Raw genomic sequence first — 24456 nt, forward strand, 5'->3', positions numbered from 1 at the left:
AGCCCCACAATCTGGAACTTTCTGTCTTTAAATGTTTTCTTGTAGGCCGACTTATATGCCAATATTTCAGGCAAATTTCCCAACAAGGATTAGCTGCTGATTTTCTTTTAGTTTTCCTCTGTAACGTATCGTATACCCACTATATGAAGGTAAGAATTGGTAATGTGGATGTATTTTTCATGTAAACTACAAAAATATTAAGCCTAGATTCTCAGAACGTTCTTGAAGCATTCCGGACATGATGAAGAAGTGGAGGGAAGATGGAGTCTGATCACCGCAGAACCTTGTTGACATTAATAGATAAATATAAATGTGTTGCTTTCTATTTTAACACCTGAAAGACGGGATTTTCCAGTCTCATCCGTCGCGGGACCCGTTGCGAACGAGAATGGAAAGTTTGGTGTTCCAGCCAAAACTCCATTCACTTCCAGCAGAACCAGAAAATCCCAGCCGCGATCGAGGACGGAGAATTTTGCCCGATGTTTCAATGCTTCGGAGTGTATCAGAATCTTTTCTCCCACCATCAGGAGAAGTAAATTGAGTTTTTTTGACTTTGTATCTTACTCACTTGTCAATACACCTTAAGCACAGATAAAGGAGTCAATCTACTGGGGAGTGGGATGGGGGTCCGTTACCTCTTTCAGTCTCCCACTGGTGAAGCTTGGCGAAAGCACACTTCGGATTCTCTTCCAGTGGTCATCTTCGACAACCATAACAGACTCTTCAAATGGCCCATTCAGACCAAAGTTCTACAGAAAAGGTAAGAAGTCTTAATATTATTGTTCATGACATATCAGGTTTAATGACACACTATTTCAGAATCTATTTCTGCTGAAACTGCACAGAGTGTGTTCAGGCTTTATGAGGAGGGTTAGCTTGGGGGAAGATTGAATGGAGCCTTGTAGGACAAGGAGAAAAGTGCAAAATTTTATAAGATCTCTGTGCTCCCACGCAGGGTCGGAGAATTGGCCGGCGGCGGCGTTATTCCCGCTCCCGCCGGGTTTTGAATTTTCCGAGCGGCCAAAAACCGGCGTTGTGCAAATCCCGCCGGCAGCCTCTGAGAACAGCTGGCGCCGGCGGGATGTCATTTAATTTTTAATGTCAACAAATCTCCGGCCCGGATGGGCCGAAGTCTGGTCACGTCGACGAAAATCACAGTAGGTTTATAACGGCGTCAACCATTGATGATGGTTGACGCCGTTCAGTAACCTACATCGAGTGCGGGGGTAGCGGCGTTGGTGAGGGGTGGATTGGGGGGGGGGGTGGATTGGGGGGGGTGGATTGGGCGGGTGGATTGGGGGTGGTTGAGGGGGAAGGGGGGGTTGAGGAGTGGGGTTGAGGGGGCGTTGAGAGGGGGGGTTGAGAGGGGGGGTTGAGGAGGGTTGAGGGGAGGGTTGGGGGGGTTGAGGGGGGAGGGAGGGGGGAGGGAGGGGGGTTGAGGGGTTGAGGGGGCGTTGAGAGGGGGGGTTGAGAGGGGGGGTTGAGGAGGGGTTGAGGGGAGGGTTGGGGGGTTGAGGGGGGAGGGAGGGGGGTTGAGGGGGGGTTGAGATGGGGGGGATTGAGGGGGGGGTTGAGGAGGGAGGGGGTTGAGAGGGGGGGATGAGAGAGGGGGTTGAGGGAGGGGTTGAGGGGTGGTTAGGGAGGTTGCGGCGTTGAGAGGGGGGGGGTACCGGCGTTGAGAGAGATGGGGGGGTACCGGCGTTGAGAGAGAGGGGGGGGTACTGGTGTTGAGAGAGAGGGGGGGTACCGGCGTTGAGAGAGAGGGGGGGTACCGGCGTTGAGAGAGCGGGGGGGGGTTCCGGCATTGAGAGAGAGGGAGGGTACCGGCATTGAGAGAGGGGGGGTGGGGGTACCGGCGTTGAGAGGAGAGGGGGGGGACCGGCGTTGAGAGAGAGGGGGGGGTACCGGCGTTGAGAGAGGGGGGGGGTACCGGCGTTGAGAGAGGGGGGGGTACCGGCATTGAGAGAGGGGGGGGGTACCGGCATTGAGAGAGGGGGGGGAACCGGCGTTGAGAGAGAGGGGGGGAAAGTACCGGCGTTGAGAGAGAGGGGGGGTACCGGCGTTGAGAGAGGGGGGGGCGGCGTTGGAGGGGGGTAGGGCTGGTGGGGAGGGGGTAGGGGCGTTGGAGGGGGGTAGGGGCGTTGGAGGGGGGTAGGAGTGGTTCGGGGGGGGTTGGGGTAGAGGGCAGTGGCGTGCAGAGGGGGGGGGGGCGATAGATGCCCGGGGCCAACGCACCGTCGCCCCCCCCTCTGCATGCCACTGCCCCCTACCCCAACCCCAACCCCCCCTCACCACCCCTACCCCCCTCACCACCCCTACCCCCCTCCAACGCCGCTACCCCCCTCCAACGCCCCTACCCCCCTCACCACCCCTACCCCCCTCCAACGCCCTTACCCCCCTCCAACGCCCCTACCCCCCTCCAACGCCCCTACCCCCCTCACCACCCCTACCCCCCCTCCCCACCACCCCTACCCCCCTCCAACGCCGCCCCCCCCTCTCTATCAACGCCGGTACACCCCCTCTCCTCTCAACGCCGGTACTCCCCCCTCTCCTCTCAACGCCGGTACCGCCCCTCCTCTCAACGCCGGTACGCCCCCCTCCTCTCAATGCCGGTACCCCCACCCCCTCCTCTCCTTTCAACGTCGGTACCTCCCCCCCTCTCCTCACAACGCCGGTACCCCCCCCCCCTCTCCTCTCAACGCCGGTACCCCCCCTCTCAACACCGGTACCCCCCCTCAACGCCGGTACCCCCCCCTCAACGCCGGTACCCCCCCTCTCCTCAACGCCGGTATCCCCCCCCCTCTCCTCTCAACGCCGGTACCCCCCCTCCTCTCAACGCCGGTACCCCCCCCCCTCAACGCCGGTAACCCCCCCCCCCTCAACGCCGGTATCCCCCCCCCCTCTCCTCACAACGCCGGTACACCCCTCTCCTCTCAACGCCGGTACCCCCCCCCCCCCTCTCCTCTCAACGCCGGTACCCCCCCCCTCTCCTCTCAATGCCAGTACCCCCCTCTCCTCTCAATGCCGGTACCCCTCCCTCCTCTCAACGCCGGTACCCCCCCTCTCCTCTCAACACCGGTACCCCCCCCTCTCCTCTCAACGCCGGTACACCCCCCTCTCCTCTCAATGCCGGTACCCCCCCCTCTCCTTTCAATGCCGGTACCCCCCCCCCCTCCTCTCAACGCCGGTACCCCCCCCCTCTCCTCTCAACGCCGGTACTCCCCCCTCTCCTCTCAACGCCGGTACACCCCCCCCCCTCTCCTCTCAACGCCGGTACCCGTCCCCTCTCTCTCTCGCAACGCGCCACTTCCGCAGCGGGTGAAACTGACGCGTATCGCGTCAGTCCGCTGCTGGCCCTTTCGGGAACGGAGATTAACGGCTTAAAAGAAGGCCCCGACGCCGGAGTCATCCGCACCGCTTTTGCCCGCCGGAAATGGGCGTCACGCAGGTCTTCGGAGAATTTTATCCCCTGTTTACCACTCCTGAAATGTTCCAGAAATTCACCCAAAGCCATATTGGGTGTGTCCTCGTGCCTCCCCGGTAGCCCCTAAAATAGGCAGTGTGCGAATTTGAAAGGACTGTGAAGGGGCTGGTTTAGCTCACTCAGCTAAATCGCTGGCTTTTAAAGCAGACTAAGCAGGCCAGCAGCACGGTTCGATTCCCGTACCAGCCTCCCTGGACAGGTGCCGGAATGTGGCGACTAGGGGCTTTTCACAGTAACTTCATTGAAGCCTACTCGTGACAATAAGCGATTTTCATTTTTTTCATTTTTCATTCATCACAGTGCCAGGGCCCTGGGTTCAATTCTGACCTTGGGTGACTGGCTGTATGAAGTTAGCACATTCTCCCCATGTCTGCATGGGTTTCCTCCGGATGCTCCGGTTTCCTCCCACAGTCCGAAGATGTGCAGGTAAGGTGGATTGGTCATGCTAAATTGCCCTTTCGTGTCCAAAAGGTTAGTTGAGGTTACAGGGATAGGGTGGGGGAGTGGGCTTAGATAGGGTGCTCTTTCAGAAGGTTGGTGCAGACTCGATGGGCCGAATGGCCACCTTCCGCACTGTAGGGATTCTATAGATTATAAGACAGATTGATATTTACACAAAGGTACCAATGTATGATGGAGAAAAGCAGATAAACGGAGTTGAGATAAAGATGAGACATGATGTAACTAAATGATGGTATACATGCAAGAACATAAGAAACAGGATTGGGGTGCCCTGGGTGATGTTGAGGTTCTTGTGTTGTTGGAGCTGCACTCATCCAGGCAAATGGAGAGTATTCCATCACACTCCTGATTTGTGCATTGTAGATGGTGAACAGGGACTCAGAAGGTGAGTTACCATCCCCAAAATGCCCAGCCTCTGACCTGCTATTGAAGCTTGGTACGGGAAGAGAATATGATTGGCGAAGACAAGTGTAGGCCCCTTGCAGTTAGAAACAGGGAAATTTATAATGAGGTACAAAGAAATGGCTGAGCAACTAAATGCATATTTTGGCTCTGTCTTCACGAATGAGGACAGAAATAAAATACCAGAGATGTTAGGGAACACAGGGTTTAGTGAGAGGGAGATCAATGTTAGTAGAGAAATGGTGTTTGCAAATTCATGGGATTGAAGGCTGATAAATCCCCAGGACCTGATAATGTATATCCCAGAGTACTTAAGGAAGTGGCTCTAGAAATAGTGGATGCATTGGTGATCATCTTCTAGGATTCTATAGACTCTGGAACAGTTCCTGCGGATTGGAGGGTAACCAATGTAACTCCACTATTTAAAAAGGGAGGTAGGCATAAAAAAAGGGAATTATAGACCAGTACATCTGATGTCGGTAATGGGAAAATTCTAGAATTCATTATCAAAGATTTTATAACAGAGCATTTAGAAAACAGTGGCAGGATTGGTGTAGAGATCTACCATGCGGATTTAGTGGGACTTGCGAACACTAAAACTCAGTAGAAATTTCAGTTAACACTTCTCGGGTGCAAATAATAATTGTTTATTGTCTTCTATTTGATCACAATTGAGAATCACTGAAATCTTATTCTCTACTAAGTCCGGCATGCAAAAGGACTCAAAGAGAAGTAATTCGTACACAATTTAACTTTCAAATGATACAGAAATGATTTTCTTGCTTACGGCAAACAGCTTGCATTTACTTCAAGAGTTAGAGTGGAAAAGTGAAAATATAGAGATAGAGAATAGTTTAGATCAAAGTTTAGAATGATCCAGGAAAAAGATGGCCGTACGGACTATCATGGTTATACTAAATCATGTCAATCTTTAGTCATCTATCTAAACCCCCATGTAATCCTAATTGGTTTGGGTTAAAATCAAGTGAGTTTGATTTGACAGTTAGCTGTCAGTCTTTAATGTGCAACATTAACTTGAAATGTTTCATAAATGAATTCTTGTATGTGTTATGGAATGCGATTCTATGCCGTTATCATAACCGGCCTCAACTGACTTCTTGCTGACTTAGTTGTTATCAACATTGAGAGCAATGGTGCCTTGATATTACCATGTCATTGCTATGCTGTTGCCATGGAGCCTGCCCTGTCCTTGGACACTGTCTTGTCAAAGTGTTGTTTGAATCTATCAGGTTCTTCTGTGTTTCTGTTGAATTATGTGTTTTTATGTTGTAGAATTTGTGCTGTGTCATGCTGTTTTGTAAGCTGTATGTTTTGAGATGACCTGAGGTTATGAGTGAATTTAAAATGGGCATTTAGTAAGACAGGGGCTTAATATTTAGCTATCTTTTACCTATTAGGTGTGTTATAAAACAGTTGGCTTCTATAATCGGACAGAGTCAGCATGGATTTATGATGGGGAAATCATGCTTGACAAATAGAACAGTACAGCACAGAACAGGCCCTTCGGCCCTCGATGTTGTGCCGAGCAATGATCACCCTACTCAAACCCACGTATCCACCCTATACCTGTAACCCAACAACCCCCCCTTAACCTTACTTTTTACGACACTACGGGCAATTTAGCATGGCCAATCCACCTAACCCGCACATCTTTGGACTGTGGGAGGAAACCGGAGCACCCGGAGGAAACCCACGCACACACGGGGAGGACGTGCAGACTCCACACAGACAGTGACCCAGCCGGAAATCGAACCTGGGACCCTGGAGCTGTGAAGCATTTATGCTAACCACCATGCCACCGTGCTGCCCCTAAATCTACTGGAATTCTTTGAAGATGTAACCAGTGGAGTTGATGAGGGGGAGCCAGTGGATGTGTTTTTTTTTGGACTTTCAGAAGACTTTTGACAAAGCTCTGCAAAAGGGATTAGCATGTGTAACATTAAAGTGCATGGGATTAATGATAGTGTATTGAGATGGATAGAAATTTGGTTGGACGTCAGGAAACAAAGAGTAGGAATTAACGGGTCGTTTTCAAATTGGTAGGCAGTGATTAGTGGGGTACCGCAGGGACTGGTGCTGGAATCCCAGCTATACATAATATATATTTATTATTTAGATGAGTGAACAAAGTTGGTTGTGAGGATGAGCTGTAAGGAGGATACAGAGATCCTTAAATGTGATTTGGACAAATTGAGTGAGTGGGCAAAAGAATGGCAGATGCAGTATAGCTTGGATAAATGTGAGGTTAACCACTTCGGTAACAAAAACAAGAAGGCAATCGTTTATCTGAAGAGCCATAAATTAGGAGAGGGGAATGTGCAATGAGACCTGGGTGTCCAGTTGCTGAAGGTAAGCATGCAGGTCCAGCAAGCAGTAAAGAAGGCAAATGTTATGTTGGCCTTCATTGTGAGAGGATTCAAATACAGGAGCAGGGATGGCTTTCTGCAATTATACAGGACCTTGGTGAGGCCACACCTGGAATATTGTGTGCAGTTTTGGTCCCCTTATCTGAGGAAGGATGTTCTTGTTCTAGAGGGAGTGCAGCGAAGGTTTACCAGACTGATTCCTGGAATGGCAGGTTGGACGTCTGAGGAGAGATTAAATTGGTTAGGATTGTATTCATTGGAGTTCAGAAGAATGAGGGGGATTTCCTTAGAAACCTATAAAATTCTAACAGGCCTAGATAGGGTAGATGCAAGAAGGATGTTCCCGATGGTGGGGTGTCCAGAACCAGTGGTCACAGTCTGACAGTACAGGGTAGAGCATTTAGGACAGAGATGGCTGGATTCTCCGCAGCCCCGCGCCAAAATCGCATTTGCGATCGGGCACAGATCGGGCCAGTCCGATGCAAGGGCGCGTGGCCAATCAGGGGGTCCTACAATTCAGAGCTCCCTCCACGGTCCGAGTCTGCCATGGCATTTGGCATGGCCACTGCAGGCCGCGGACTCGAAACCGGAAGTGCGGGGGCCTGTATCTGCAGCTAAAGCTGTGTGAATTACTCCGGGTCCCTGCTAGCCCCCTGAAGGTAAGTGAATCGACTGATTTTTTTTGAGGAAACTCCGGAGTGCAACCCCAGCGTTTTTACGCCGGCGTCGGGACATAGCCCCATTTTGGGAGAATCCACCCAGAGATGGTCAGCCTGTGGAATACATTACCACAGGAAGTGGAAGAGGCCAAAATATATGTTTTCAAGAAGCAGTTAGATTTATCGCTTGGGGCAAAGGGGATCAGAGGATATGGGGGGATGGCGGGATTAGACTACTGAGTTGGATGAGCAACCATGATCATAATGAATGGCAGAGCAGGCTTGAAGGGCTGAATGGTTTCTTTTCCTATTTTCAATGTTTTTATGAATGCCAAGGGGCAATGGTTAGATTTTCGCTCTTTGGAGATAATCATTGCCCGATACTTGTGTGGCACAAATGTTCATCGCCACTTATCAGCCCAAGTCTGAAAGTTGTCCAGGTCTTGAGCATATGGCCACACTACTTCAGTATGTGTGGATTCACAAAAAGTGCTGAACATTATTCACTGATGACTGTACATCCAAACTTTTGACCTTGTGATGGAGGCAAGGTCACTGATGAAGCATTTGATGATGGTTGGGCCTAAGTCACTACCCTGAGGAATTCCTGCTATAATGTCCACAGAATGAGATGTTTGATCTCCAACAACCATATTCCTTTTTGTCAGAAATGACTCCAAACTCCAAACAGTGGAGAATGTTCCCCTGATTCTCATTGACTCCAGTTTTGTTTGGGCTCCTTGATGCCATACTTGGTCAAATGTTTAGCTCTGTCTATTGCATGTTGCTTTTGCTGTTTAGCATTCAAGTAGTCCTGTGTCGTAGCTTCATCAGGTTCACACCTCATTTTTAGTATGCCTGGTGCTGGTCCCAGCACACCCTTCATTGATGCCCTTCATTCTTCATTGATCCAGGGATGAGCCTTTGGTTTGATAGAAACGGGAGAGTGGGGATATGCTGAGCTGTGAGGTTATATATTATAATTATATGCAATTCTGCTGGTGCTGATGACACACAGTGCCTCATGGATGCCCAATTTTGAGTTGCTAGATCTGTTCTAAATCTATCGCATTTAGCAAGGGGGTAGCAGTACACAACATGATAGAGGGTATCCTCAATGTGAAAAAGGAACCTTGTTTTACAATTACAGTGCGGTGGTCACACCTACCAAAACTGTCATGGACAGGTGCTTCTGAGATTGGTGAGCATGAGGTCAAGTACATTTTCCCCTCGTTGGTTCCCATACCACCTGCCGCAGATCCAGTCTGGCAGCTGTGTCCTTTAGGATTTGGCCAGTTTGGTCAGTATTTATAATACTGAGCCACTCTTGGTGATGGACATTGATGGCCCCCACCTAAAATACATTCTGTGCCCTATGACTCAATGCTTTCTCCAAGTGGTGTTCAACATGGAGAAGTACTGATTCATCAGCTGAGGGGAGGGTTGTAGGTGGTAACCAGCAGGAGGTTTTCTTGCCCTAGTTTCACCTGATGCTATGAGATATAAGATAAATTCCACGCTTATAATTGGGATACCACACATAAATCCTGGAATATTTCACCTGGCAGAAATTGTAGACGCTGAACAGCTTGCCTCAAGTACTTTGCATCAGGAGTACAAGAAGGTGGAGGAAAGAGGAGGCAGGAAGAAGAGGAGGAGAGTTAGTACAATGATGAGGAGGAGGCAGTTGTACAACCCACACAGCTACTCAACTCTTGCCTGGACTTGTTTATTGGGTTGCATGTGGTTTGCAAAGAGCAAATGAAATGTGATCTATTCACAAACAAAACTATTCAATTTCAATAGATTATTATCATTATAATGCATTATACAGAGTACGAATATAAATCATATGCCGAGTTGCATACGTCCTTCTAATCTCCACAATAAAAATAAATCAGCTGCAGTGTTCCAAATGCATCAAATTGTGTTTTTTTCATTATTGTTAAAATAAATTATACATTTCAAACCCGACATTCCCATAACTTTAGGGGATCAGAAATTGTAAATGGACATTTCACTCTTGCTTCTCCTCTTGAAAAAGGAACAATCTAACCCAGAACTCCATAAACATATCAGTGATTGGGGTTCTTCACAGATCGTACCGGATGTTGTACCTTTGTTGTTCACAAATTCCTCTCCAAGGCATCACAAGTCAGGATGTGGAAATCCTGTCAATCCATTCGCCAATGTGAGGGGTGCAAGTTCCAGGCAACAAGTCAGATAAAGCTTGGGCAAGGTACACCTTCTATTCTACCTCAACAACATGGGTCAGTCCAAACCTCCAAAGATCAAACTGGAACAGCCAACCAATGGGAATTTGATTGAACCCAGAGAGATAGAGCTAGAGATCAGAGATAAACTTACAGCATCAGTCCATTCGGTCTCCCCTATCAAACATATTCTTCTCAACACCTGCAGTTTTTATTTGGTCTGCCTGACCTTTGGCCTGCACGTTATGAGATTGGAACATCAGATAGAAAAAAATCATGGGAATCGAGTTACATTCTAGCTGAACCACCAAAACAAGTTTAAATGTCCTGATCAAGAAAACAAGGGCTAGGCAGTTAATAAGTTACCAATGAAGAGCAAATAACCATCAGTTAAGGTCAATACTTACACGCCTATTGGTGAACAAAGTGTAAAACTCTTTTATGAAGATAGTTTTAATCAGGTCAATATCCATGATGGAGAGAATGGGCAGTCGCCCATCATAAATCCTGAAGGAAAAGGCAGAAGTGTTAGAAAGTGAATCTAGGCCATAAAGTGAAGAGTCTGACTGGAGGACTTGACTAACTTATTGCAACTTTGGATGCTCTGGACAGCAAGGTCTCCGTCATGATAATGACATCACAGACATGTAAACATTTCCTTCCTACAAGTAATAACCAATCTTAAAATTGCAATATATAATCCAGGCTGCATACAGAATCCAGACAGAGTGACCACAAGGAAGTGGTGTTGGAGGCAAAACAAAAAGGTTTAATTAAACAAAACTATCTAGAACTCACACCCCGACCCACATCTGGGTTGGTGTTTTTTTTATGTCCGCTGGGCTCCCCTTGTTAAGGGGAAGTCCCGCCTTCTCTATTGGGGAAGCTCATATTTGTCAGAGGTCACGGGAAATCTCACAGTCCACACCCCGTGACTCTCAGGAGGGTTATAACACTCTTCCCCCCGAAGTCCGGAACAACGTCCGCCGTGACAGGCCGTCGGGCAGAACCTTGGGTACTACTTGCCTGGAGTTGGCACTCGGGCGTTGTCTATGCAGGTTCTGGTGACGTGGAACGTACGGGAGGTCATCATTTTCGAGTTGAGCACCTAAGCGGTGCCGCTTCCGGCGGATCAGTATCCGTGCCCTGATTTGTGGTAGCAGCAGGTGGCTGCGCCTCCATATTGGAGTCAGAATCGGAAACTTCTGCATCCAGCATCTCAGTGTCCTGGGGGTCTTCTTGGACTTGTGGTGGCGGCACTGGTGCCAATGGAGGTGGAGACGACAACAATGGTGCTGGCTCATCTGGACGAGGGTCTGCCAATGCCGGGGGTGCTGATTAGACTCCACATGCTGATTAGACTCTCGACCCAGTGTCTGTATCAGATATAAGCATGCCACCTGGGACCCACATTACTCCATCATCAAAATCTCTGACATGCACTGTGTCGCCAGACGAAAAATGCCGAAGGGGCGCATGCAGCTGTCCACTGCGGACCTTCCCTCCACTGTCTGGACATATGAGGCTCAGTCGTGTGGCGATGCGCCACCCCATTAGCAGCTCTGATGGCACCGCCTTCATGTTAGCATGTGGCATAGTCCTGAAGCAGAAGAAGAAATGGACTGTGGGAGGAAACCGGAGAACCCGGAGGAAACCCACGCAAACATGGGGAGAACATGTAGACTCCACACAGAAAATGACCTAAGCCAGGAATCGAAATTGGGACCCTGAAGCTGTGAAGCAACAGTGCTAACCACTGTGCTATCGTGGAAAATTTGGAAAAGAAAAGAATTGGATGCTCTACATTTAAAGAAAAACAAAAAAGAAATCCTTAATAATTCCAAGACTGCTCGGAATGATCTGTACCTTTGAACTGTGTTTACCTTTTGTACAGCACATCTTAAACTAAATTTCCCATTACTGGAGTAAAATGCATTTTTGAAGTGGATCCACTCATTCATACCCATTAATTTTTTTTTGGAAATCTTTTTATTGGCATTTATTTATACCCATTACTGGCTGATTAAATGCACTCACCCCCACACCTTTCCATACTTCTTGTAGCATTCTGTATCGAACCCAAACATACCCTGGCCAGGAAGAAAACAAAACCATTAGCAAAAGTATTCACATAATTAGTAAAAGGCAGAACAATTATTACTTATTCTGTAGTGGGAAAACTAGGAACTGAATTTTTAGATCCCGCTGGGAGTGAACATGGACAAGGGCAGAAGTAGAATTTCACGACATCTGGCCAATGTATTGGTGGCTCACGGGCATTACCAAAAAGCATGTGGATTTGATGGAGGAACTAATTGCATAAATGGTAGTCATGATGTGGAGATGCCGGCGTTGGACTGGGGTGGGCACAGTAAAGTCTTACAACACCAGGTTAAAGTCCAACAGATTTGTTTTGAATCACTAGCTTTCGGAGCACAGCTCTTTCATCAGGTGAGTGATGACCTCACATGAAGGAACTGCGCTCCGAAAGCTAGTGATTCCAAACAAACCTGTTAGACTTTAACCTGGTGTTGTAAGACTTCTAACTACACAGAAGCAGCAGATAGCCAATTAAGCCTATTAAAAGGCCTGCTCAGGCCTATTGTCAGAGGCTGACTGGAGTAATCAGGGAACAGTGTAGTTGCTCGGAAGCATCTTCCCAGTAGCACATTGGTGGAACCAGTGCTTCAGGCAGTCTTTGAGGTCCTCCCTGACTGCCTGGCTTCAGCTGAATCTAGAGGCCACACCTTTGATAATAGTGGCCCCTTCTGCTATTCCTATTTTTTAAATTTAGAACTCTGAAAGGTTGAAGAAGGGGCACCTCAGAATGGAGACGTCCTCCCTATTACTTACCTGAAAAGGCTGCCTCTTCGGTGTTGGAGAGCCTCCTATTGGCTCCAGAATGCACCAACTGTTCTTAATTGGATGGTGAGCCTGTCCTCTGGCCATTAATTGCCAATTTAGAGATAATTATTGCGGTGTGACTGCTCCCCACACACTGCGGGCTTCTGATACCCATTTGACCCTGACTTTGCAATCCAGAAACTCACAGGGAATACCCTACTCTAGGAGGAAAAATATATCAGCTTCTATTATTCTGAAGTTAAGGAACATAAATACGGATACAAAAGCAAAATAATGTGGGCACTGGAAATCTGAAATAAAAACGGAAAATGCTGCTAATACTCAGCAGGTAAACCAGCATGTTTGGTGAGAATAACAGATTGACCAGTCATAATTCTATACTTACCCTGTGTGCAGGTTAGCAAACAGGTGGGTTGTAAAATTGGCGTATTGCCATAGGTGCCATTCATGGCACCCACCGAGCCCCATTGCAATTTTACATCTGTTGGGGAAGTTTTCAAGGTGGCCCATTGTGTCCTTTGGCCACTTTGGGCCTCTTCCTGCCCCGCCGCAAGTTTTCTGCTGCGGGCAGAAGCTGGAGTTAACTTTAAAGATCGCTTGGTCTCACTCTCAAACTATTGGCAGGATAGCAGGGTTCCACCTTTGCGGCGCACCTGGGCCCATTGGAGACCATCTCTCCTGGCCTACTTACTCCCGTGCCCACACCCCTCAACCTGTCCCCATCTCGCTCGATAGCTCCTCAACATTAGCCACTGACAGGACTGCATTGAGTCACCACCAATCACAGCGATGTTGTTGGGACCAGAAGGATGCAGACCATTTGATTCTCTGGCAGATCTTGTATTTCCTACATTACAACAGTGATTCCACTTCAGAAATCCTTCAATAGCTGTAAAACGTTTTGCAATGTCCCACGGTTGGAGAAGGCACTGTAATAATCACTCCATTAATTTTGTTCATTATCACCGTAAAACAGACAGACAGAATTCACACAAAGCTGAAAAAAAACACATGAGGATGAAAAGAGTGGCCCAGAGATAGGTAGTAAGGAGGATCTTAAAGTTGATGAGACATAGACCCAGATCTTCTGGTCTCTAAATCATTGGAAACTGGATGCATGATCCAAGATGTGTGTCAGGAGTCCACACAAGTTCCAGCGCGCTGACCTCCGTCGGGATCTTCCCAGGAGATTTCAACTTCTGATGAACAATTCCCCTGCTCCCCGGGACTCTCCAGGAATGCCTCCAACTGAGTTAGAGTCAGAAGGTTTGGACAGTTCCACCCTCTGTGTAAAAAACCTGCCTCGCACATCTCCTCTAAACTTTGCCGCATGTACCTTAAACCTATCCCCTAGTGACTGACCTCTCCACCCTGGGAAAGAGTGCTGCCCATCCACTCTATTTATGCCTCTTATAATCTTGTAGACCTCTATCAGATTGCCCCACAACCTCCGTCGCTCTAATGAAAACAGTTTGTGTCTATTCAGTCTCTCCGCATAGCCAAAACCCTCAAACAAGGCAACATCCTGGTAAATCTCTGCGCCCTCTCTAAAGCCTTCACATCCTTCTGGTAGTGTAGCGACTAGAATTGTGCACAATATTCCAAGTGCAGCCGTACTAAGGTTCTATACAACTGTAGCAAGACTTGCCAGTTTTTATACTCGATGCCCTGTCCAATGAAGGCAAGCATTCCGTATGCTTTTTTGACTACCTTGTCCATTTGTGTTATCACTTTCAAAGATCTGTGGACATGTACGCCCAGATCTCTCTGACTTTCTATATTCCTAAGAGTTTTGTCATTTACTGTATACTTCCCCTCTATGTTAGACCTACCAAAATGCATTACATCACATTTGTCCAGATTAAAGGGCAGCACGGTAGCACAAGTGGATAACACTGTGGCTTCACAGGATCCAAGGTTCGATTCCCTGCTGGGTCACTGTGCGGAGTCTGCACGTTCTCCCCGTGTCTGCGTGGGTTTCCTCCGGGTGCTCCAGTTTCCTCCCACAGTCCAAAGACGTGCAGGTTAGGTGGATTGGCCATGATAAATTGCCCTTAGTGACCAAAAAGATGAGGAGCGGTTACTGGGTTACCGGGATAGGGTGAAAGTGAGGGCTTAAGTGGGTCGGTGCAGACTCGATGGGCCGAATGGCCTCCTTCTGCACTGTATGTTCTATGTTCTAAACTCCATTTGCCATTTCCATGCCCAAGTCTCCAACTTATTTATGTCCTGCTGTATTGTTGTGACAATCCTCAACACTGTCTGCCACTCCATCATCCTTGGTGTCATCCGCAAACTTACTAATCAGACCAGCTACATTTTCCTCCAAATCATTTATGTATGCTACAAACAACAGAGGCCCCAGCACAGGTCCCTGGGAACACTTCTGATTACGACCTTCCATTCAGAAAAACACCCTTCTACTGCTACCTTCTGCCTTCTGTGACCAAGCCAATTCTGTATCCATCTTGCCACCTCACCTCTGATCTTGTGTGACTTCACCATTTGTACCAGTCTGAGGCACCTTGTCAAAAGGTTTTATTGAAGTTCATCCACTGTCCTCCCCTCATCGCTCATCTTTGTCACCTCAAAAAAAGTGAGGTACGACCTCCCCTTCACAAAACCATGCTGTCTTATCAAAAATAAGTCCATTTGTTTCCAAATGGGTATAAATCCTGACCCTGATAATTCTCTCCAATAATTTACCTACAATCAACGTGAGGCTCACCGGCCTATAGTTTCCAGGATTATCCCTGCTACCTTTCTTAAACAGCGGTACCACGTTAGCTATTCTCCAGTCCTCTGGGACCTCACCTGTAGCCAATGAGGATACAAAGATGTCAGTCAAGGCCTTGCAATTTCCTCCCTTGCTTCCCTCAGTATTCTGGGGTCAATCCCATCAGGCCCAGGAGACTTATCCACCTTAATGTCTTTTAAAACACCCTCCTCCTTTTAGATGTCAACATGACCCAGAGTATCCATACACCCTACCCAAGAATCATCTTCCACAAAGTCCTTTTCTTTGGTGAACACTGATGCAAAGTACTCATTTAGTACCTCGCCCATTTCCTCTGACTCAATACAGATTCCCCCCTCTGTCCTTAAGTGGCCCAATCGTTTCCCTGGTCACCCTCTTGCTTTTTACATATTCTCGTTAATCCTACTTGCCAATGACTTTTCATGACCCTTCCTAATTTCCCACTTAAGTACCTCCCTTCTTTCTTTATACTCAAGGGTTTTGACTGGCCCACCCTTCTAGACCATACAAATGCCTCCTTTTTCTTTTTGACAAAGTTCACAATATCTCTCATTACCTAAGGCCCCTTAAACTTCCCATACTTATCCTTCGTTCTCTCAGGAACGTGACTTTCCTGAATCCTAATCAATTGTCCCTTGAAAGGCTCCCACATGTTCAATGTTGATTTACCCTCCCAACAGCTGCTCCCAATCCAGTTTCTTCAATTCCCGCCTAATGTTATCGTAATTTGCCTTTCCCCAGTTTAGCACCTAAACCCGAGGCTTACCCACATCCATGACCAAAAGTACCCTAAAACTTACAGAATTGTGGTCACTGCTCCCAAAATGTTCCCCTACTGAAACCTCAACCACCTGGCCAGGCTCATTCCCCAAAACCAGGTCCAGTATTGCCTCTTCCCTAGTTGGACTATCTATTTATTGCATCAAGAAGCCAAACTCTGCCCCATCCAAGCCCCTAGCACTAAGTGAGTCCCAGTCAATATAGGGGAAGTTAAAATTCGCTAACACAAACAACCTGTCACCTTTGCACCTATCAAAAATCTCTCTACCTATCTGCTCCTCTATCTCTCACTGGCTATTGTGGGGCCTGTAATAAACTCCCAACATTGTGATTGCTCCCTTCCTGTTCCTGAGCTCTACCCAGATTGCCTCATTGTATGAGCCCTCCGAGGTGTCCTCCCTCAGTATGGCTATATTTTCCTTAACCAGTAATGCTACTCCCCCACCGCTTTTACATCCCCCTCTATCTCTCCTGAAGCATCTATATTCTCCAACATTCAGCTGCCAATCCTGCCCTTTCTTTAACCACGTTTCAGTGATAGCCACAACATCACAGTTCCAAGTACTAATCAGTGGTCTGAGTTCATCTGCCTTGTCTGCTATATTTCAGGTGTTGAAACAAATAACACTCTGCATTTGTAGAGACAGGGTGATGTTGCTGTTCTCTTATTTTTGTTCTCTATTTCCCTTCAGTTATTAAACCTTCTAAGCTAATGCTCTAGTTCCCACACCCCTGCCATACTAGTTTAAATCCTGCCGAGCAGCTCTAGCAAACCTCCTAGCCAGAATATTAGTGCCCCTCCAGTTTAGATGCAACCCGTCCTTCTTGTACAGGTCCCAGCTGACCATTTCCCAATGGTCCAGAAATCTGAAACCCTCCCTCCCACATCACCAATTCAGCCATGTATTTAGCTGCACTATCCTCCTATTTCCAGCCTCACTGGTACAGGGAATAATCCTGAGATTACAACCCTGGAGGTCCTGTTTTTTTGCTTTTTGCCGAACCTACTAAACTCCTGCAGGACCTCATCGCTCTTCCTGCCTTTGTTGTTAGGGTCTATGTATACTATGACTTCGGGCTTTTTACCCTCTCCTACCAGAATGCTTTCTGCCCGTTCAGAGACATGCCATAAAACGGTGACATATCCTGGTTGCAACTCTGTTGCAATCTGACGGAGTTCTCCGAGGGACAATACAAATTTCTAGTAACGTTGGACTTGGAAGACACAGCAGGAAATGGGGAGGTGCGGCAAATATCAAGCAGGGCAGCAAACTGGCAATGATTGCTGCTCCTCAGAGCTTGGCCAGTGAGATTAAAGGGAGAATCCAGAGCTTAGAGCCAAGACAGTTGTAGGCAATCGCTCCTCGCAGTGGGGTGAAGTAAGTGGTGAAATGAACAGGAGATCAAGGAACAGAGAAGTTCTCAGAGGTTTGTGAGGAGTTACAAGGGTAAAAAAAAAAGTGAGGCCATTGTTGCCAATCGCCACTGATAATGTTGCCAAATTAACTAGATATGGCAGTTATTAATGATAATATTGCTTTTCAGAGTCATAGAATTTACAGTGCAAAAGGAGGCCATTCGGCCCATCGAGTCTGCTCCAGCTCTTGGAAAGAGCACGCTACCCAAGGTCAACACCTTCACCCTATCCCCATAACCCAGTAACCCCACCCAACGCTAAGGGCAATTTTGGACACTAAGGGCAATTTATCATGGCCAATCCACCTAACCTCCACATCTTTGGACTGTGGGAGGAAATCGGAGCACCCGGAGGAAACCCACGCACACACGGGGAGGATGTGCAGACTCCACACAGACAGTGACCCAAGCCGGAATCAAACCTGGGACCCTGGAGCTGTGAAGCAATTGTGCTATCCACAATGCTACCGTGCTGCCAGGTATCAAATGATACCACCACAAGGCTTTACCGGATATCGATCAAAGACCAAACAACCAGTTAGTCAGTTCAAGTTCAAAGATAGTTTATTTACGCACAAGGATGACTTCGACATGCAACATAAAACACTACAAGTTAAACTACACCTAACAACTACAATAATCTAAACTTAACTTCAGGGCAGCCGGCTCTATGCAGATGAACAAGGCTTTTGTTCGGATCTTGCATGGCTGGGTAGAAGTGGCTTCGTTTCTGCTGGGCTCATCCGTCTGGTAGCGATCGGTGGTCTTGAACTTGTCTTCTGCTCATAATGCTACACCTGGTTTTAGGCGTAGGCCGGGGCCAAGAGAGACCAAACACATGGCTGCGTCTCTTTTTATCCCTCTGGGATTTCGCGCTCTTTGGGGCGGTCCTTAGCTTTGGACCCAATAATTCGACAGGCTTCGATCACTGCCTTCGATTTTGGCCAATAAAGGGAGATGGGCCTTGATGGCTGGGTGTGTCCTGAGCGGTCATTGACCATGGCTGTGTGGGCTTCCTTAGCAAAGGGAGTGGCGCCGGTTAGTCTGCATCTGTATCGGTTACCTGAGTACAGTCCTTTTGTTCTGGGGACATGGGCCATTGGAATGCAAACAAGCAGGGGTTTTGATCGCGTCTAGCTATCTGGGTTGCGAATGCACACACAAGCTCTGAGTGTGTCTGAGTCCTGGGTTGGCTATCATTCCCATGGTCCTTTGCAGGTGGCCAGCATGGAGGGATTTAAACACGAGGATTTGAGTTTCAAATAGCAAAGTGTTTAAGTCCTGGCAGCCATTGAAAATTGGGGGGGAGGGGGGGGGGCACAAAGGGTGATGGGAATCACAGACTTAGCCTGCATTAGGACACAAGTAATAGAGATTTGGATAAATTTTAATTCATGGACAGTAGAAGGTCAAGGCCAGCTGGGATATCATTGGAATAGATTCCAGCATCCGCAGTAATTTGCTTTTCTTCATTGGAATAGACAAGTTTGGAGGTGCTGAAGGCTTGGATGAGGGTTTCAGCAGCATTTGGGATGAGGCAAAGGCAAACATGAGCTCAACCTTCTGTCTCTTTCTCTTCATCCTAGTCTTTCTGAGTGATTCATCAACTGTGCCTAACAAGGTACCGAATCTCAGCTGTCTGCTCGAGGTGCAATAGAACCATTTTTTCCTCCATTCCTTCCGCACTGAAGGCATCTAGCCTGGAGGGTGGCCGAAATAGGGAACCTTCTCAAAATAGCAAAAAAGTAAATCATGAATGTCTTTCTATAGAATCCTACAATGCAGGAAGAGGCTGTTTGGCCCATCGAGTCAGCATCAACCCTCTGATAGAGCATCCTACCTAGACCCACTCCCCCACCCTATCCCCATAGCCCTACCTAACCTGCATACTTTTGGACACTAAGTGGCACTTTTATCATGGCCAATCCATCTAACCTGCAGATCTTTGGACTATGGGAGGAAGCTGGAGCATTTGGAGAAAACCCACACAGACACAGGGAGAATGTGCAAACTTCACACAGTCACCCAAGGCTGGAATTGAATCAAGATCCCTGGCACTGTGAGGCAGCAGTGCTAACCATTGTGCCATCGTACCACAGCATTCGATGAACACAGGAGTTAAAATTAGCTGATATATCTGTCCAAATTCATCCTTTGGTGATGCCACAACGCCAAACACATTGACCCACAAACACCCATATGCCTCCTTCTGTAAGTTTCAAACTTCATTATTACCAAAGTACTTACCAATGTTTTGCTCATTTGGCAAGAAATGTTGACTCAGTTGTTGCCCAGAGGCTTCAAGCAACTAATGACTAAATATTTCAAGCTGGGAATAACCACAGACTTCTCCATCGGTGTGTTCAGTACGGTCCTCTTAAATCAAAATTCACCCTGCCCCTTTGAATTATTAAACATCACTGGGAAGCGTCTCAACTTTGCAACCAATCAGGAAGTTTTCTTAAAACTGCATTGCTGAGATTATAGTTCAATTTTGGCAAAATTTTCTTTGGTTAAAGATATTGGTGTATTGGGGAGTGGTAACCTGGTGCTATTTTATTAATACAGCTGAACATGGAGTTTTGCAATAAAATTAAGCATTTTTAATAAGGCTGAGAGGATCCTGATTTAAAATCACTGAATATTACTTAAAAGTGCTCCCAAATGAATTTGTTGATGTACAGTAATCAGTTTCTAAGTAAATTAAATACTTTTGATATGAAAAGGTTTGAAACATGTCAACTTGTGCCTCCGTACCTAAGATAACGGAACACAATTTAAAAAGCTTTCCCGAACCGAAACCATGCAGAATTTGCAATTCTGACCCAGGTGTGTGACCAATGATTTGGACAGGAGCTGATCTAGCCAAATAGAATCTCATTGGACAGCACGGTGGCACAGTGGTTAGCACTGCTGCCTCATGACGCCGATCCTGGCCCCAGGTCACTGTCTGTGTGGAGTTTACACATTCTCTCCCCCACAACCCAAAGATGTGTAGGGTAGGTGAATTGTCCCTTAATTGGTTAAAAAAAGAATTGGGTACTCTAAATTTAAAAAACAACAAATAGAATCTCGCACCACTGTACAACACATGAACACTGGTGGTTTGGGGTTTAAAATGCACCAATTATTAAAATTCCCTGATATTTTACACTGGTTCAACAGATTTGTCATCCCGCAGTGCCGAATTGTAGGTCATGCCAAAGTTTGCATTCGTCATTTAACAAGCAACATAAAGAATTGCAGCAACACACTATTCCAAGAACATGGAAACATTAGAATGATGTTTATTTTCCCCCATCACCATAGTATTGTTAATCTCAGACTGGCCATTGGGGAATAATTAGAGAGGAAAAAGCAGTGGGTTTTACTCCAACTCATGTTTGGCTTCTCTCATGTACCTCCTGGCAACCAGCATGAGAAATGATCAGAATTTTATAAGTAGGTCACCTGCTCATCCATTTGGGCAGGAGGAGAAAGAAAGTTACAATTTATTCTTGGCTCGATTAGAAAACCCAACCACTTGAAAAACATTGCAGCGAAATTCAGTTCCAGCAGTGCCACAGAATCAAAGTGCTGTTTTCTGGGCATACACAGTACCGCCAGTGGTCTCAGGCACAGTCTGCTGTAAACAATGCCTCACAGAAACCACCAGCATGCAATGGAAGCCTGTGAAGCAATGCTATCCCGTCACAATGCAAAAACGCTAATGTGATGCCAGGATCCGGAATTTGAGCAACACTAGTTCTGGCAACATACTCAGCCGTAACTCCACAATAATCAGGCTTGAGGCTGCAAGATAAGCCCAACTTCTTAAAGAGGCATGACCAAATTACAGGGAAGATCAATTTTGTTCAGTATAATTGTCTGGAAGTACTCTGGGGTGTACCTGGAGGCCTTTGTGTTGAGCCCCTGAATTTGTTAGAGAGTGTTGCTGCAATCTCATTGGACAAGCAGAGCTGGTAAATTCATTATTCAATACTCCGGCCTAGATGGAATCCTGTCATGCCTGGTTAACTCCCCATGCGTTGACCCCAACTCTTTACTAGCCTTCATGTTATGTGTACTGTCAGGCTCAGAGTTGGCCAATTCAAGTCTCAGATGAAGTGATAGAGTTTCTTCATCAATGTTGCGTTGTTCCTTTTTCTTTTCCTCTTTGGGCTGCTGTGGATGGGCATGTGGCAGCTCTTGAGTGCCTGAGAGCAGGAACTCAGAAGGGGGAATGTTAAGGTAAAGCATGGGGACAAGAGGGAATGGGGTATAAAGGAAAAGGTCCATGGTCACACTGTCAGCAGCTGGCCCTGGCAACTAGCAGGATGAGCTGTACTAAGAGTTCAGATAGCAGTTAAGACTGGAACACAAGCTGCAGGATTATCCGTCGGCGGGATCATCCACGTCACCAGCCCGCCAACGCTGGTGTTTCCACGGGTTTCCCAACGGCACGTGGGTGGCCACAATTGGAAACTCCATTGGCTGGCTACGGGAACAGAGAATCCCGCTGCTAGTGGGGGCATACAGCGCTGGAAAACAGGGCTGGCGGGATGGAGTCCCCCCTCCCCCCACCCCCGTCATCCTCAAAATGTGTTCAGCAACGCCAGATGCCATGAGGGTTGCTGTTGGCCCCATGGTGTGGCCAGCGATACATGCATCCTTCTCCCCCACAGGTCCTGCTCTGCTTCCGGCTATTCGGTGTTACCTGGTTGTGAAAGTAGAGAGGGCAGAATATGAATGATAGTGTTGCACTGTATTTGGGTAATATTCTTGCCGTAGCTGGATTTCTGGGGTTATATGGAGGCAGTGAGAGAAGGGTGTGAGGCTAGCAACATTGCTAGGCGGGTGAGGGTGAAATAGAGTATCAGGATATTAAGCATAATCCCAGAGTTCCATGGAGTGCAACTAGGTGAGTGATGGTGGGCAATGTGTATTGAGCAGTGTGATAGGTTACGATGCGAGGGAAATGTCATGTGAAGGTGCACTCACTGAGATCCCCCCAATGAGGTTATTAGAATTTTTGTGACACTTCTGCCAGGTTCTCAGGCCCAGACTCTGGAAGCTGACCTTCTTGACCACCCTGTGCCATTCCATTCTAAGGGTGGTCCATCAGGGCATCCTGTGGAACCATGGGGTCACTCCTTCTGTACCCCCTCCATCATCTACCATCCTAGAACCTAGTCTATGTCCTGTTTTCCAATTAAATATCATTTAAATTGCAACAATATGCTTCAGTGAAGGTTTCTTTCCTGGTGACAGCCTGCCTTTAACAAGAGCAGACTGACTGAATCATATTCTTTCTGAACCATTTGGACCCCTACTGTGCGTGAGGCTGTTGACAGTGTTAAGACAGCAACGTGGTATCCACTCAGCCAAATGCTGCGAACAAACAGTTGAGACAGATGCAACAAATCTGGGCACTGCCCATCTTGATCTGAATGGGCAGAGGCAGGTCATGAGTCATGATCAAAAAAAAAATCGGACCCATTAATTTCTAGCTCTTTGTGTTCTACTTGATAATAAGCAATGATTGTATTTGCCTTTTTTTCCCCTAAAATTTAGAGTACCCAATTCATTTTTTCATGGCCAATCCACCTACCCTGCACATCTTTGGGTTGTGGGGGCGAAACCCACGCAAACACGGGGAGAATTTGCAAACTCCACATGGGCAGTGACCCAGAGCCGGGATCGAACCTGGGACCTTGGCACCGTGAGACTGCAGTGCTACCACTGCGCTACCGTGCTGCCCTGTATTTGCCTTTTTAACTCATATTTTAAAATGTATTAATTAGCCGAACTGTTGAATTAATTCTGTTATATAATTGTCGTGGAAATTATAATAAAGACAAATTCCTCGAGGTTCGATTTAAGGAAATTTATTTACAACAATATATTTGCGGAGAGTGTGTGTTCCGGCTGCTTAGCTAGGGCACCGCACTCTGAGATTCGATTGAAGAAAGTATGGGCAGGATTCTCCCAACGGGAGACTAAGTGCCGTCGCCGGAGTGAAAACCGGGGTGTTTCACTCCGGCGTTGGAAGCCGCTCCTCGCCCCCTATTCTCCCCCCGCAGGAGGCTAGGAGCGGCGTCGCGTCATTTATGCGTGCCGGGCATTGGCGCCGCATAAAAGCGGTACCGCATAAATTACGCTGCCGGCGCCGCATAAATGATGTCACCTGCGCATGCGCAGGTTCGCCGGCGCCAGCCCGCGCATGCGCGGTTGCTGTCCTCCCAGCGGGCACCCCGCAAGAAATGTCAGAGTGATCTTGTGGGGCGATGGAGGAAAGGATGCGTCCTTCAGAGAGGCCGGCCTGCCGATCGGTGGGCACCGATCACGGGCCAGACCCCTTTTGAGCGCCCCCCCCGGTGCTGGATCCCCTCCCCCCCCCCAACAGGCCGCCACCGCAGCGTTCCCACGCTGTTCACACCGGCAGCGATCAGGTGTGGCCGGCGTTGGCGGGAACACATCGTATTGGGCAGGCCGCTCAGCCCATCCGGGCTAGAGAATCGCCGCTCGCCCATTACAAACGGCGAGCGACGATTCTCCGAGCGGCCTGCCGTAAATCTCGCCTCGCCGGTTTGGGGAGCGTTTGGGGTGGGAGAATCTCATGCGGGTGCCGGGGCGGCGTGGCGGGACTCGCCCGGCCCCCCCGTGATTCTCCCACCCGGCGTGGGGGGGGGGGGTGGGGGGGAATTGCGCCCCATATTTTTATAGTCTGAAATAACAGCTTGAAGTAAACAGTCATGTTTATATTAAATAGACCTTGGAAAGTACGTAAGATGAAATACATAGTACGTATGTTCTTGCCCTTGGCTAAAAAAAAACAACTCAAGTACACATTTTGTTATCTTTCGGAGGACAATGTGTTTTCATAATAAGGCCGAGACCAAAATATTAAGCAGTATTTCGTTTATGTTACCTGACCTACTTATTTTCGTTCAAAAGCAGTGTTGAACTGTAGTTAAGCATTTCCCAGCATGCTTCTAAATTGGCAACTCATTAATTTCCCCCACAACAATAATAATAATAATCTCTTTAT

The 24456-nt window shown here is 47.7% G+C and overlaps 1 protein-coding gene across 1 annotated transcript in view; it reads right to left on the minus strand.

The window, feature by feature from the left end:
* Positions 1 to 24456, minus strand: part of LOC119978477 (cytochrome P450 3A21-like) — an 88307-nt gene that overhangs the window by 57272 nt on the left and 6579 nt on the right. Inside the window, exons 3-5 of the mRNA XM_038820138.1 lie at positions 11645 to 11697; positions 10015 to 10114; positions 636 to 749 (exon numbers count right to left, since the gene is read on the minus strand). Coding sequence (XP_038676066.1) covers positions 636 to 749; positions 10015 to 10114; positions 11645 to 11697 — 267 coding nt within the window. The remainder of the gene's footprint in view (positions 1 to 635; positions 750 to 10014; positions 10115 to 11644; positions 11698 to 24456) is intronic.

The sequence above is a fragment of the Scyliorhinus canicula genome, chromosome 15, assembly GCF_902713615.1.
Source record: "Scyliorhinus canicula chromosome 15, sScyCan1.1, whole genome shotgun sequence".
NCBI classification, from domain to species: Eukaryota; Metazoa; Chordata; class Chondrichthyes; order Carcharhiniformes; family Scyliorhinidae; genus Scyliorhinus; species Scyliorhinus canicula.